Genomic DNA, 12,416 nt, shown 5'->3' with positions numbered 1-12,416 from the left:
CTCTGGCCATAACAACCTTACAGTCTTACAACCAAGTGACATTCTGGTTTACCCCTTACCCAACCTGGGAGAAGCAGCTAGGAACAGTAACAGTAATAGATAATCTGGTCATCCTATCTCTTCCCCAGTACTTGGTACTGATCGATGTTTTTACTGTTATGGCTAATGTTATTCTTGTTGGTAGTAATCACAGCATTCACTGAGGGCTTTCCAGAAAAGAACACAAAAAGATGCCCAGAGTGTTTACACACAGAGAAATGGGGGAAGACCAGGGAAATTCTCTCAAGCTCTACCTTTCTCAGCTAGACTTCATAAGAAATGATCTGGAAACTTAGGTACAAAAAGCACTTGGGTTTTTTGGAATCCAGATTGAAGATAAAATGTATTTTGAGATAGGAATCATTTGCATAATCTACCGGGGGAGAAATATGAACAGAAAACACAAAAGGGCAACCAGGGAATCCAATCAATTCTTGGGGGCTGAATCTTCAGGGAGGTAACTAAACCATGAAACCAAGTAAAAACAGTTTCACTCCCCAAAGCGTAAAAATCAGCTGGAAAATTCTGATAAGATCATTTTTCTTTCTGACAGAAAGGGCTTGGGCCAACAGAGCTTAACTCCAGCCTCGATACCCACGTTCCCCCTAACTCTTTCACTGATGTCCATAATGAACTTGTAAAAATAGGCCATTCTAGAAAATAGGGAAAAAAAATTAACCTACCTCTAGGCAAGTGTATGATCAGGATAAAAATAAATGAAACTTCAAATAGTGTCAGGAGAAAGCAAAATACAGGAGACGAATAACTTTTTTAAAGACACCAAGTTTTTAATTAATGATTTCAAGTTATTTTTCACAGTACAAGACAAGCCTGGATGCTAGCACAGTGACTCCAGTACAAAAATCTTCCTTTTAAAAATTCAGGGAATTAAATGAGGTGGGTTTTGCTTAGACACGAACAAATAATTCAGTATAAAACCTAGCTGTGATTGCCGACAACTAGATCTAACAGTTTTATATCATCCTTTAACAACTTCTTTAAAACCTTTTGGTTTTTACGTTCAACATCACCACAAAATACCCTTTTCATAATATTAAATACGATAGCAGCCTTTTCACTAACTTCTGATGGAATATTTCTCATATGCAAATATGAAGTGAGATTGGACTTCTGCTCATATAAGAAGTTGATAAACTTAATTATCTTTTGCTCTTTAGAGTTGTCACTTATTTTATTTGGAGACACATCGTGAAATTTCCTTAATGAGTTCTCTGCTGCTGCTTCTAGAGCAAGGCTTTTGCCCAAGGCGTTTTTTGAGGCTTCTATATCATCTTTGAACAGTGAATAGTGTTTGGCATAAACGGGGGCTTTCTGGATATCTTTATTAATCTCCCCAATCGTTGCTAAAATCTCTTTGGGATTTATAAGTAACTGCTTCACAGTGGGAGGTGGGGAAGTTGGCATGTTGCTTTTTGTTGTTCTTACAAGCTCCACCACCACATGTACCTCGTGACTTTTGGATTCCTGAGGCACCGTTTCGTTTTTTGAACTATTTAAAGACTCATTTTTCCCTTCTGAAACCTCTTCCCCTGTGGTCCCTTCGTTTTTTTCATACAAGGATTCGTTAGTATGTAAAATAACAGAATTGTTGCCAGGCTTAAGACTCCAGAATGGCGTCGTGCTAGTGGTAGTGAACCCTTTAACTGTTCTCTGGTCCTCAGAAGGCGCAACCGTGAGGCCCAAGTTTTGGTTACTGGGACCCCGGGAGTGCAGAGAGATGCCGTTGGGGTTCGCCGTCCAGGGTCTGGTGCTGCTATCTTTGTTCCATTTCTTGTTCATTTGGTCACCGTTCCTGTGGTTGACGATATCCGCCTTGGAGGCGTTAGTTAACTCTGCGTGATTTGTGAGGGAAGTGGACAGCGGCGATGAACCTGGAGTCGGGATGCTTCTCATCATCTCCTGTAAAACATTCACAAAGTGCTTCACCGTTTTCTCTTCATTCTTCGTTTTCGTCATATCTGCAGGGGGCAGAGAAATATATGCCGGCTATTGCCCCAAAGGACCTACGTCGGCAGTTTTAAAAACGCCGGGTGGGGTGAGACCGCACGTTTTAGGAATCGTTGAGACATGGGGAATTGGATTTCACGGTCTCGGGTTTTTCCGTAATTAAAAACAAGTTTTGACAGGTGTTGAATGATCGTACAGTGAGTGACGGATTTCAGAAATGGGCTGCTCTTTGGTCCACGGGAGGGCCCTGGTGCTCGAATTCGGGGATACTGCCACCCCCTGAAGGCACCTGATCTGGAGGTGATACCAACCGGGGCCCACAACAGCCTTGGCACTGTTGGCCGGGGGTAGAGGGCAGAGGGCATTGGGGGCTGAGGGGAAGGGCAGAGCGGAAGTGGTGACCAGTGCTGCCGGGAGCCGGAGCCTTCCTAGTAGCCTTGGGAGTGGGGAGACAAGGGAGCCCAGAAGTTGCTCCCCAAAACCTGCCGCCTTTGGAACAGACGTTGGGAGCCTATATAAGAATCCCTTCCTGAGGCCGTGCCTGAAATGGATCTTTGCCTCCGAGGGCTTGCTTGCTCCCGTATCTGTCTGTTTTTCTACCCCTGCGTGGTATACGAGTATGCGAAGCCCTATGGGTTTTCTTTGTGTGGGCCTGCCATCCTGATGGCTGTTTCGTTAGGGGCAGGGGATGTGTGTGCTAATTCTGTTATACTGTACTCCCCCAAGCACTTAGTACCGTGCTGTGCACATAGTAAGCTCTTAATCAATACCATTGATTGATTGCTTGAAATCCCAGCAGGGAGTGCTCTACTCCACTCCATTCCTCAACCTCTGCCATTCTGCTTCCTACTCCTCTTCTTGCAGGGACAAAACACTGAGTTAACGAAGGCTTTTGTCAACCACAGCCGAGGGTAAAAGTGTCTTTTTTTTTTTATCAAAACACATTTGTCTCTGGTTGGGGAAAGGCTAAAGCAAGCAGCCAATGCCCCAGAGCTTTTGGAAGAAATAGATTCCCTTGATGATGAGAGGCTTTTGCTCATTTTTTGAAATTTGGATTCTAATGGAGGATAAATACTACTTTATAATCTGCCCCTTCCACCCTCTCATCTGATTGGTTTCCCCCTGTCCAGATCTGACTTGTGGGTCAACCTATTTGCTTCGAGTCCCTACTCTGCCCCTCTCCCCTCTGATTGGCCTCCCACCCAAGCCTCTTCTCCAGAGAGACTTTCTATTCCAGGCTGGGACCCTCTTTGATGGGCTGGGGGAGGGTGTAGGGGGAGACTTTCGAGAAAGTTGGCTCAACTGTCATGGTTCCTCCTCGAAGGAAATCATATATTATTTTAAAAATAATAATAACAATTGTGGTATTTGTTAAGCAGCTTCTATGTGCTAAGCACTGGGGTGGGTACAATAAAAGAAAATCAGGCCCAATCCCTGTCCCACAAGAGGCTCCCATGGTTACACTGAGCTGAAGTGGAGACACTGCAGGAAAGACAGAGAGAAGATATGTAGATTTTTTGGAGAAACCACTGAGGAATGCCACATGAACCAATCAATCAATCAATCGTATTTATTGAGCGCTTACTATGTGCAGAGCACTGTACTAAGCGCTTGGGAAGTACAAATTGGCATCCCATAGAGACAGTCCCTACCCAACAGTGGGCTCACAGTCTAAAAGGGGGAGACAGAGAACAGAACCAAACATACCAACAAAATAAAATAAGTAGGATAGAAATGTACAAGTAAAATAAATAAATAAATAAATAAATAGAGTAATAAATATGTACAACCATATATACAGGTGCTGTGGGGAAGGGAAGGAGGTAAGATGGGGGGATGGAGAGGGGGACGAGGGGGAGAGGTCCCTACCCAACAGTGGGCTCACAGTCTAAAAGGGAGGGGGGATAGAATAAGTAATACGTATGATAAGTCAATAATTCAATAATCGTATCCATAAATAGGATTGAATTGAGGTCGCCGGGCCACATTATTAACAAGCAAATGACTTGGAAGAAAGAAATTGGGTGGATGTAACATATAAGAAACATAATCTACACATGATGTTTACTTATGTGCTTACAGAGTAGGCATACTAATTATTACTACTATTTTGGTATGTGTTAAGTGTTAACTGTGTGGCAAGCACTGTTCTAGGTGCTGTGGTACACACAAGTTAATCAGATCAGACACAGCCCATGATCCACATGGGGCTCCACAGCCTAAATAGGAGGAGGACAGGCACTGAATCCTCATTTTACAGTTGAGGAAACAAGGCACAGAGAAGTTAAGTGACTTGTTCAAGGTCACACAGCAGGTAAGTGGCAGAGTTGGGATTAGAACCCAGGTCGTCCGACTCCCAGGTCCTCCCCATGCTTAAATACTATTTGTCCACTGCACTCCAAGAAGATGTTACAAAAACTGAAATTCATCTAGGGGTGCATGTGTGACTGAAAAGACCTATGCAAGATTCAGAGTACCAGGGACACTGCCACAGACACAGACTGCACCTTGTGGCACTGTGATGTTTGTAGTGTGTGGTGCCAGGAGTTGATTTTGTCATTGCTTCCTTGTCTCACAATGCTTACAAAGTTTCTGCTTGAAAAGTACCACTCCTTCAAGGACACTACTACAGGGTGTTAATGTCATGGTCAAATTCATTATTGAAATATTTAAGACAGAAGTTAAAAGTGCCATAAATAATAAAAAGGTCTTACTGGAGTTTAAAAGAGCTTGCCAAACTGGTATTAGGGATTGGGTGCAGATTCATTCATTCATTCAATCGTATTTAGCGCTTACTGTGTGCAGAGCACTGTACTAAGCGCTTGGGAAGTACAAGTTGGCAACATACAGAGATGGTCCCTACCCAACAACGGGCTCACAGATCAGTGGGTCAGCACAAATTTAACCACAACTGAAATGAGATGATCACTATATTAAAGATTATTTTTGGTCCTAGTTTCTGTGATAGTGACTTTATCTTACAAATTCATTATCTGTTGATGAAAATTTTTCAAATAGGGGGCTAGGAGTCTCTGAAGCACTTCTGAGGGAAATTCAGAGAGTCCAAGGTTGAGGCCTTCCCAACAGCTGCTGGGGGAGGAAAATGGAAAACTGTGGGAGACTGAAGAGGGAATTTGGTTTCTTCCACTTGTGGGCCTTCTCACTGCACACCCACCCTCTCCCAGCCAGCCTCTGTCACGACGCCAGGAGGAAGTATGGAGATGTAGGCTGCTGAACGGCTGTTCAGTGGTAGCAGCTCATCACTAAGTGCTTATTCTGTGCCAAGCGCTGAACTAAACGCTGGGGTAGTCCCAAGATCTTCGAGTCAGGCACGGTTCCTGTCCCATGTGAGGATCACAATTTATGTAGGAGGGAAGTACAGGTCTTTTATCCCCATTTTATATTTGAGGAAACTGAATCCCAGAGAAGCAGTATTTTCTTTTTAATGGTATTTGCTGGGTGCTTACTATGTGCCATAGTGCATATACTAAACGCTGGGGGAGACACAAGCTAATCTTGTTGGACACAGTCCCTGTCCCACATGGGACTCCCAGTCTTCAACCCCATTTTCCAGATGAGGGAACTGAGAAGTGACTTGCCCAAGGTCACACAGCAGACAAGGGGTGCTGGGGGACGGCGCCTACTGAGTGTCACCCGTTCGCCCGCCCGTCTGTCCGCCATGACTGGCCGCCGCCACCACGGCGGTATTCCCGGGGGCAGGGCCGCAGGTGCGTTCCTCAGGGGGCCGCGTTATGGAGGGACAGACGGGGGTTGAGGCGGGGCGCATTATAGCCGGGGGAGGGAGCGCTCAGGGGAAGCGCTACATCCCCCTTTTAGACTGTGAGCCCACTGTTAGGTAGGGACTGTCTCTATATGTTGCCTGTTTGTACTTCCCAAGCGCTTAGTACAGTGCTCTGCACATAGTAAGCGCTCAATAAATACGATTGATGATGATGATGATGATGACAAGTGCTGGAGCGGGGATTCTGACTCCCAGGCACATACCCCATCCACTAAACCATGCTGCTTCTCATTCTCATTATGTTATCGATTCTAGCTTTCTAAAATCATCATTCAGTATTAACAACTTTCAAAGTAATTGAACAGCTTTGGCCACTGGGGTGTGTTTCCTGTGTCTTAAGTGAATCTGAGCAACAGCACAGTGTAGGAGTGGACCAAGCACTGGTCCTTCATATGCAGAGTGCTACTTGAACCTAATTATCTATGATTTTTATCAATATACAACATGTTAAGTTGGCATATAACTACTTACAGAAGTAATGTTCTATATTATGAAGAAATGGCAACCATTTCTTTTGCAAAGCACTGGTTTTTTTGCAATCTGGTGGACCTTTCATTTACTTTTTTCAGAAAACTATATTGTTTCTTTTCTTATTTCTTCTCCCTTTCACACTTCCCTCTCTTCCTTTTCTGTCCTCTCCTCCTCTCCCAATCCCTTACTTCTTTCCCTGGGCACGCAGAAGGACTAAGGGATTCTTAGATTCTCCCCTTTTCTGCACGGGACAAAGTGAGAAGCAGCATGGTCTAGGGGAAGGAGCAAGGGCCTGGGAGTCAGAAGGACGTGGGTTCTAATCCTCACTCCACTACTTGTCTGCTGTGTGACTGGGTAAGCCATTTCACTTCTCTGTGCCTCAGTTCCCTCATCTGTAAAATGGGGATGAAGACTGTGAGCCCCACGTGGGACAACCTGATTACCGTGTATCTCCCCCAGCGCTTAGAACAGTGCTTGGCACATAGTAAGCGCTTAACAAATACCAACATTATTATTATTATTATTATTATTATTATTATTAAAATGGGGATTAAGACTGGGAGCCCCATGTTTGACAGGAACTGGGTCCAACCTGTTTAGCTTATATCTACTCCAGCACTTATTACAGTGCTGGCACATAGACAGCACTTAATAACAATAAAAAAAATGTAAAAAACCTAGGAGACTGGGTGAGCAGTCCACCTAACCCAATCAACTGCATTCATTTTTCTCAACTAGCCAGCTCTGTCTGATGAGCGTGTATCTAGCCCAGCGCTAATACAGTGCCTGGCACATAATAAGTGCTTAACAAATACCGTAAGAAAAAATAAAACAAGGAGAGAGACCTTTTATCTGAGCCATCTGAGACAAACAAATCTCGATGGCTTCACTATGACCTGTCCACAATTCAGCTACTGCAGAGAGATGCCACAGCCGCACTGCCTCCTTTGGATGGATACTTGGGAAGTTGCAAGGCATCTCATATAACTTCTGTTGCTTGGCAGGAAGAAGAGCATGAGACCCTTTTCCCTCCAAGAACAGTATATAGATACTTTGTTTAACATAGTTATCTTGGATTGTCGAATCCATAGTTCATCTTTGTGCTGGATTCTGCTGTTTTTGTTCTGTGGGTCTATTTTACCCTCACTTAGATTTTTGAGTGGGCAGGGCAGGGGCAGTATCTAGGTTGCTTATCTCATAGGCCTTCCCAGACTGAGCCCCCTTTTTCCTCTCCTCCTTCCCCTCCCCACAGCACCTGTATATATGTTTGTACAGATTTATTACTCTATTAATATTACTTGTACATATTTACTATTCTATTTATTTTGTTAATGATATGCATTTAGCTTTAATTCTATTTGTTCTGACGACTTGACACCTGCCCACATGTTTTGTTTTGTTGTCTGTCTCCCCCTTCTAGACTGTGAGCCTGTTGTTGGGTAGGGACTATCTCTATATGTTTCCAACTTGTACTTCCCAAGCGCTTAATAGTGCTCTGCACACAGTAAGTGCTCAATAAATACGATTGAATGAATAAATGAATAAGCCCCCTCATTGCTTAGCACAAAATCACTAGCTTAATAGTGTGGTCTAGCGGTTAGAGCCACGGGCCTGGGAGGCTGAAGGACTTTGGTTCCAATCCCAGCTCCTCCAATTGTCTGCTGGGTGATCTTTGGCAAGTCATGTCACATCTCATCTGGAAAATGGGGATTAAGACTGCGAAGCTCCATGTGGGACATGGACTGTGTCCCATCTGATTAGCTTGTATCTTCCCCAATACTTACTATAGTGCCTGGTGCATAGTAAGTTCTTAACTAACATTAAAAAACCAAACCAAAAAATAAAATAAAATTGGCCTTTGTAGTGTTCTGTGCTTGCTATTTGCAGCGCAAAGGTTGATTTTGCTTTTGCTTCTTTGCCGCACCATCTTCTTCAAGCCTCTGCTAAAAACCAGCCACTCCTCACAACCTGACAGTTATGGCGTTGATCGTAAATGATAGTAACAATGCCAGGGTTACAGGCTGTGAGGCAGGGTGGATTGTGGTGATGATGGGAAAGTCTGGGGAAGTACGGGATTTGGGTGGGAAGATACTGAATTCCATTTTGGACACATTAACTTTGAGGTGTAGGCGGGATATCCAAGTAGAGATGTCCTGAAGGCAGAAGGAAACGCGAGACTGCAGGGAAGGAGAGAGTTCGGGATTGGAGAGGTAGATTTGGGAATCATCCACTTGGAGATGATAGTTAAAGGCATGGGAGCAAATAAGTTCTCCAAGGGTATAGGTGGAAAAGGAAGGGGACCCAGAACTGAGTCTTTAGGACTCCCACAGTTAGGGAGTGAGAGGCAGAGAAGAAGCTGGCAAAAAAGACTGAGAAAGCGTGGCTAGAGAGATAGAAGGAAAATTACAAGAGGACAGCTTCAGTGAAGTCTAAATTACACAACGTTTCTACGAGAAGGGTGGGGAAGTGGGAAGGGTGGTCAACTGAATAACCATTTCATGGTGTTCAAAATCATTTCCGTTTACAAAATACAGAGAAATTCAAGGAAAAGTTATATGCTAAAAAAACCTTTTCGATTTGAATTTATGGTTGCAAAAGTTAGATGATTTTTTATAGGACCTTTTAAAAACTGTGTAAGGATTCCAGGGTATTGTTGGGGGGGTGGGTATTGAGGGGAGAAGGGGAGAGTGTTGTGTGGAAAGAAGGGCAGTAGTGATACAAATTGATGATGATAATAATGACCTTCCTCTGAAAATACCTACAAATTGTAGAGATGTGAAGTTTTACAAATGTCTACGCAATCTGGCAAAGTGGAATTTTTCCTACCTGCATATATGAATCTGTTAAGTTAAGTTGACATGCTGAAAATTCATGCTAGCAGGTGGAGACAGGAGATAACTGATTGTCCCGGGACCTCTTTTAATGTCATCTTTCTCAATTAAAGAAATTCCACAGCAGTTATCTCCTTCTCTTGAAACCACACAACTGCAAATTAAACAAAGAAAAAGGCGAAGGAAGAAAAAAGGAAAAAGACAAATAAAAGGTGAGCTGCCGGATTGGTATAATAATAATAATAATAATGGTGATGATGATGGCATTTATTAAGCGCTTACTATGTGCAAAGCACTGTTCTAAGCGCTGGGGGGGATACAAGGTGATCAGGTTGTCCCACGGGGGGCTCACAATCTTAATCCCCATTTTACAGATGAGGTAACAGGCACAGAGAAGTTAAGTGATTTGCCCAAAGTCACACAGCCAATAAGTGGCGGAGCCGGGATTCGAACCCATGACCTCTGACTCCCAAGCCCGTGCTCTTTCCACTGAGCCACGCTGCTTCTCCTGCTGTAATACAGCTTACAATGTTAAAATTGCATTTTGGGTTCGAAAAATACCCTTGCTCTAGAAATCCAACTGCAGCGTCTGATTTAAAAAGCTGAGGTGCAAAGTGAAAAGGAAAATTTTGAAGATGTGTTGAAGAACTCGTCTACTGACAGCCTCTTTTGTAGACCAACTATCGGATGTTCAAAGAATGAAAGAAAAGACCTTCAGATAGCAGTTGGATGGACTCCTGCATAAGAGTATCTTTTACATTGTATAATGATTCAAAAAGTTCTGGGCATTTTCATAGAGTAGTCCTCATGAAACCTGCTAAATAGTATAGGCTGGATCTTTCTCTGACTTTCAAATACTGTCTTGAGCCAAGCTGGCAAATCGAAATGCTAGCGACCAATCAACCAGTCCATGGACTACTTGAGCTCCTATTGTGTGCAGATACGATTTTGGGAGAGAACAAAAGAGTAAAAGACACTATCCCTGCCAACAAGGAGCTTACAGTTTAATGGGGGGAGGGAGAGGGGAAACAGACACAACATAATTTGGAACAGGGACTGTGTCCAATAATAATAATAATAATAGTGGTATTTGTTAAGTACTTACTATGTGCCAAGCACTGTTCTAAGCACTGGGGTAGATACAAGGTAATCAGGCTGTCCCGCATGGGGCTCACAGTCTTAATCCCCATTTTCCAGATGAGGTAACTGAGGCACAGAGAAGTTAAGTGACTTGCCCAAGGTCACACAGCAGACAAGTGGCAGAGGCTGGATTAGAACCCATGACCTCTGACTCCCAAGCCAGTGCTTTTGCCACTAGGCCATGTTGCAATCTAAGTATACTGCAACTAAACTAGTGTTTGGCACATAGTAGGCACTCAACATATTATTATTATTACTATTATTGTTAATGAAGGAGAAATGTTTCAACAGTAAAGTAAATCAATTCATACAAAAATGTGATGGGAGGTTATTAGTGTGTTTGTGCAGAGGTGATGTAAAACTACTGAGTTGAAGGTTGGGGGGCAGTGTGAAGTGGGGAGAAGAAAAATTCATCATCAGGGAAGTCTCATGGAGGAGGTGGAATTTCAGAAAGGCTTTGAAGAGGGGAAGAGAGCTGAAATCTGGTGGGTTTGAATGGAAAGAGAGACTGAAGTAGGGGGAGGGCAGGAGCCAGGATTTGGAGATTTGAGAAGAGGCACAGGGAGAACAGAAGATTGGGAGGAATGGAGGAGGAGAGAAGAGACAGAACAGGTTTGGGGGCCTGTTGGTTCGAGTGCCTTTAAAACAGCGGTCAGGAGTTTCTGCTTGAAAAAGAGTGAAATGGGTAACCACTGAAGGATTTTAAGGGGAGGAGGAAAGAAACTCTGGAAGAACTTTTTAGAAAGCTGATACGAGCAATCAAGTGGGGTATGTACTGAGAGGGGAGAGGCTGGAGACAGGGAAACCACTGATAAGGTTGATACAACAGACAAGCCAGGATACGACAAACCCTAAACCACGATGGTGGCTGTTAGGATGGAAAGGAAAAAAAAAACTGATTGGGGGGGGGGGAATAAGGAATTGAAAATACTTAGTGACAAGATGACTGTGAGAGTTGAAAGAGGAAAAGCAGTCAGAAACAATGCCAAGGTTGTGGGCTTCAAAAACAAAGAGGATGCTAGGGTTGCCAACCGGGATGAGACAGTTAGGTGAAGGAGAGGATTTGGGAGGGAAGATAAGATCAATTTTTCCACATATTGCATTAAAGTGCTGATGAGATGTGAAGTTGCCCTCTGGGCAAGAGGAATTGCAAGACTGCAAAGTGAAGGACTGAGGTCAGGGCCAGGATGAAAGATTAAGGAGTCATTCACATAGAGGGGGAGTCATGGGAGTGGATATAACTTAAGAAGAATAGAGGAACCAGGAGAGAGCCTGTTTCAGAGTTGAAAGAGAAGTCCACAAAAGAGACTGAGCAGCCAGAGAGGCAAAAGGAGAACCGGGAGAAACTGGCCACCAAGATTTGATTGCACTTCTGGGAGAATGTAGTCCAGAGTGTCAAAGAGAGTCAAGGAGGATTAGGATTGGGTAGAGATCATTTGATTCAGTGGGGAGGCCATCGATGACCTTGGAGGATGTCATTAGAGTTTTCAGGGGTAGAAACCAATTGTAGAGGGTGAAAAAGGGTGTTGGAAGAAAGGAAATGAAGGAGAGTTGACTACTGCAATTTTGGTTTCACTAATAACGTGCCCCAGTAATGGGGTAAGTGAGAGTTTGTCTTCTCAGGGCACTAAACCCAAGCAGGTGGGTTTGAAGTGCAAGAAAGATAATAATAATGATGGCATTTATTAAGTGCTTACTATGTGCAAAGCACTGTTCTTAGCACTGGAGAGGTTACAAGGAGAGCACGTTGTCCCACGGTGGGCTCACAGTCTTAATCCCCATTTTACAGATGAGGGAACTGAGGCACAGAGAAGTTAAGTGGCTTGCCCAAAGTCACACAGCTGACAATTGGCAGAGCCGGGATTCGAAGCCATGACCCCTGACTCCAAAGCACCTGCTCTTTCCACTGAGCCACTCTGCTTCTCTAAATTATGAGAGGGTGGGTAGATAAAAGATATTAGATGCTACTGCTTAAATAACATTAAGAGAATCACATTTTTCTTAGTATTGAATTTTCCATTAAAATTGCTCCTGCAAATACATCTGAATTCTCTCACTACATTATACCTGCCTCTACGAAACTAAGCTTGAAAAAATCACCTGGAAGTAGTCACTCTGAGACCTGATTTCATTTAAAGGGAAAATGTCCACTGACAAACCTCCCA

General features: G+C 43.7%; 1 protein-coding gene across 1 annotated transcript in view; it reads right to left on the bottom strand.

The window, feature by feature from the left end:
* Positions 1–802: 802 nt before the first annotated feature.
* The window catches only part of LOC119945771 (sperm equatorial segment protein 1-like), a 68,755-nt gene continuing 57,141 nt past the window's right edge, over positions 803–12,416 (bottom strand). The window contains exon 3 of the mRNA XM_038766943.1: positions 803–1,959. Within this exon, the coding sequence (XP_038622871.1) occupies positions 979–1,959 (981 nt within the window). The 3' untranslated portion in view covers positions 803–978. The remainder of the gene's footprint in view (positions 1,960–12,416) is intronic.

Source organism: Tachyglossus aculeatus, chromosome 26 (assembly GCF_015852505.1).
Source record: "Tachyglossus aculeatus isolate mTacAcu1 chromosome 26, mTacAcu1.pri, whole genome shotgun sequence".
NCBI lineage: Eukaryota > Metazoa > Chordata > Mammalia > Monotremata > Tachyglossidae > Tachyglossus > Tachyglossus aculeatus.
The sequence above is the reverse complement of the archived record's forward strand: the minus strand, read 5'-3'. Positions and strand labels throughout refer to the sequence as shown.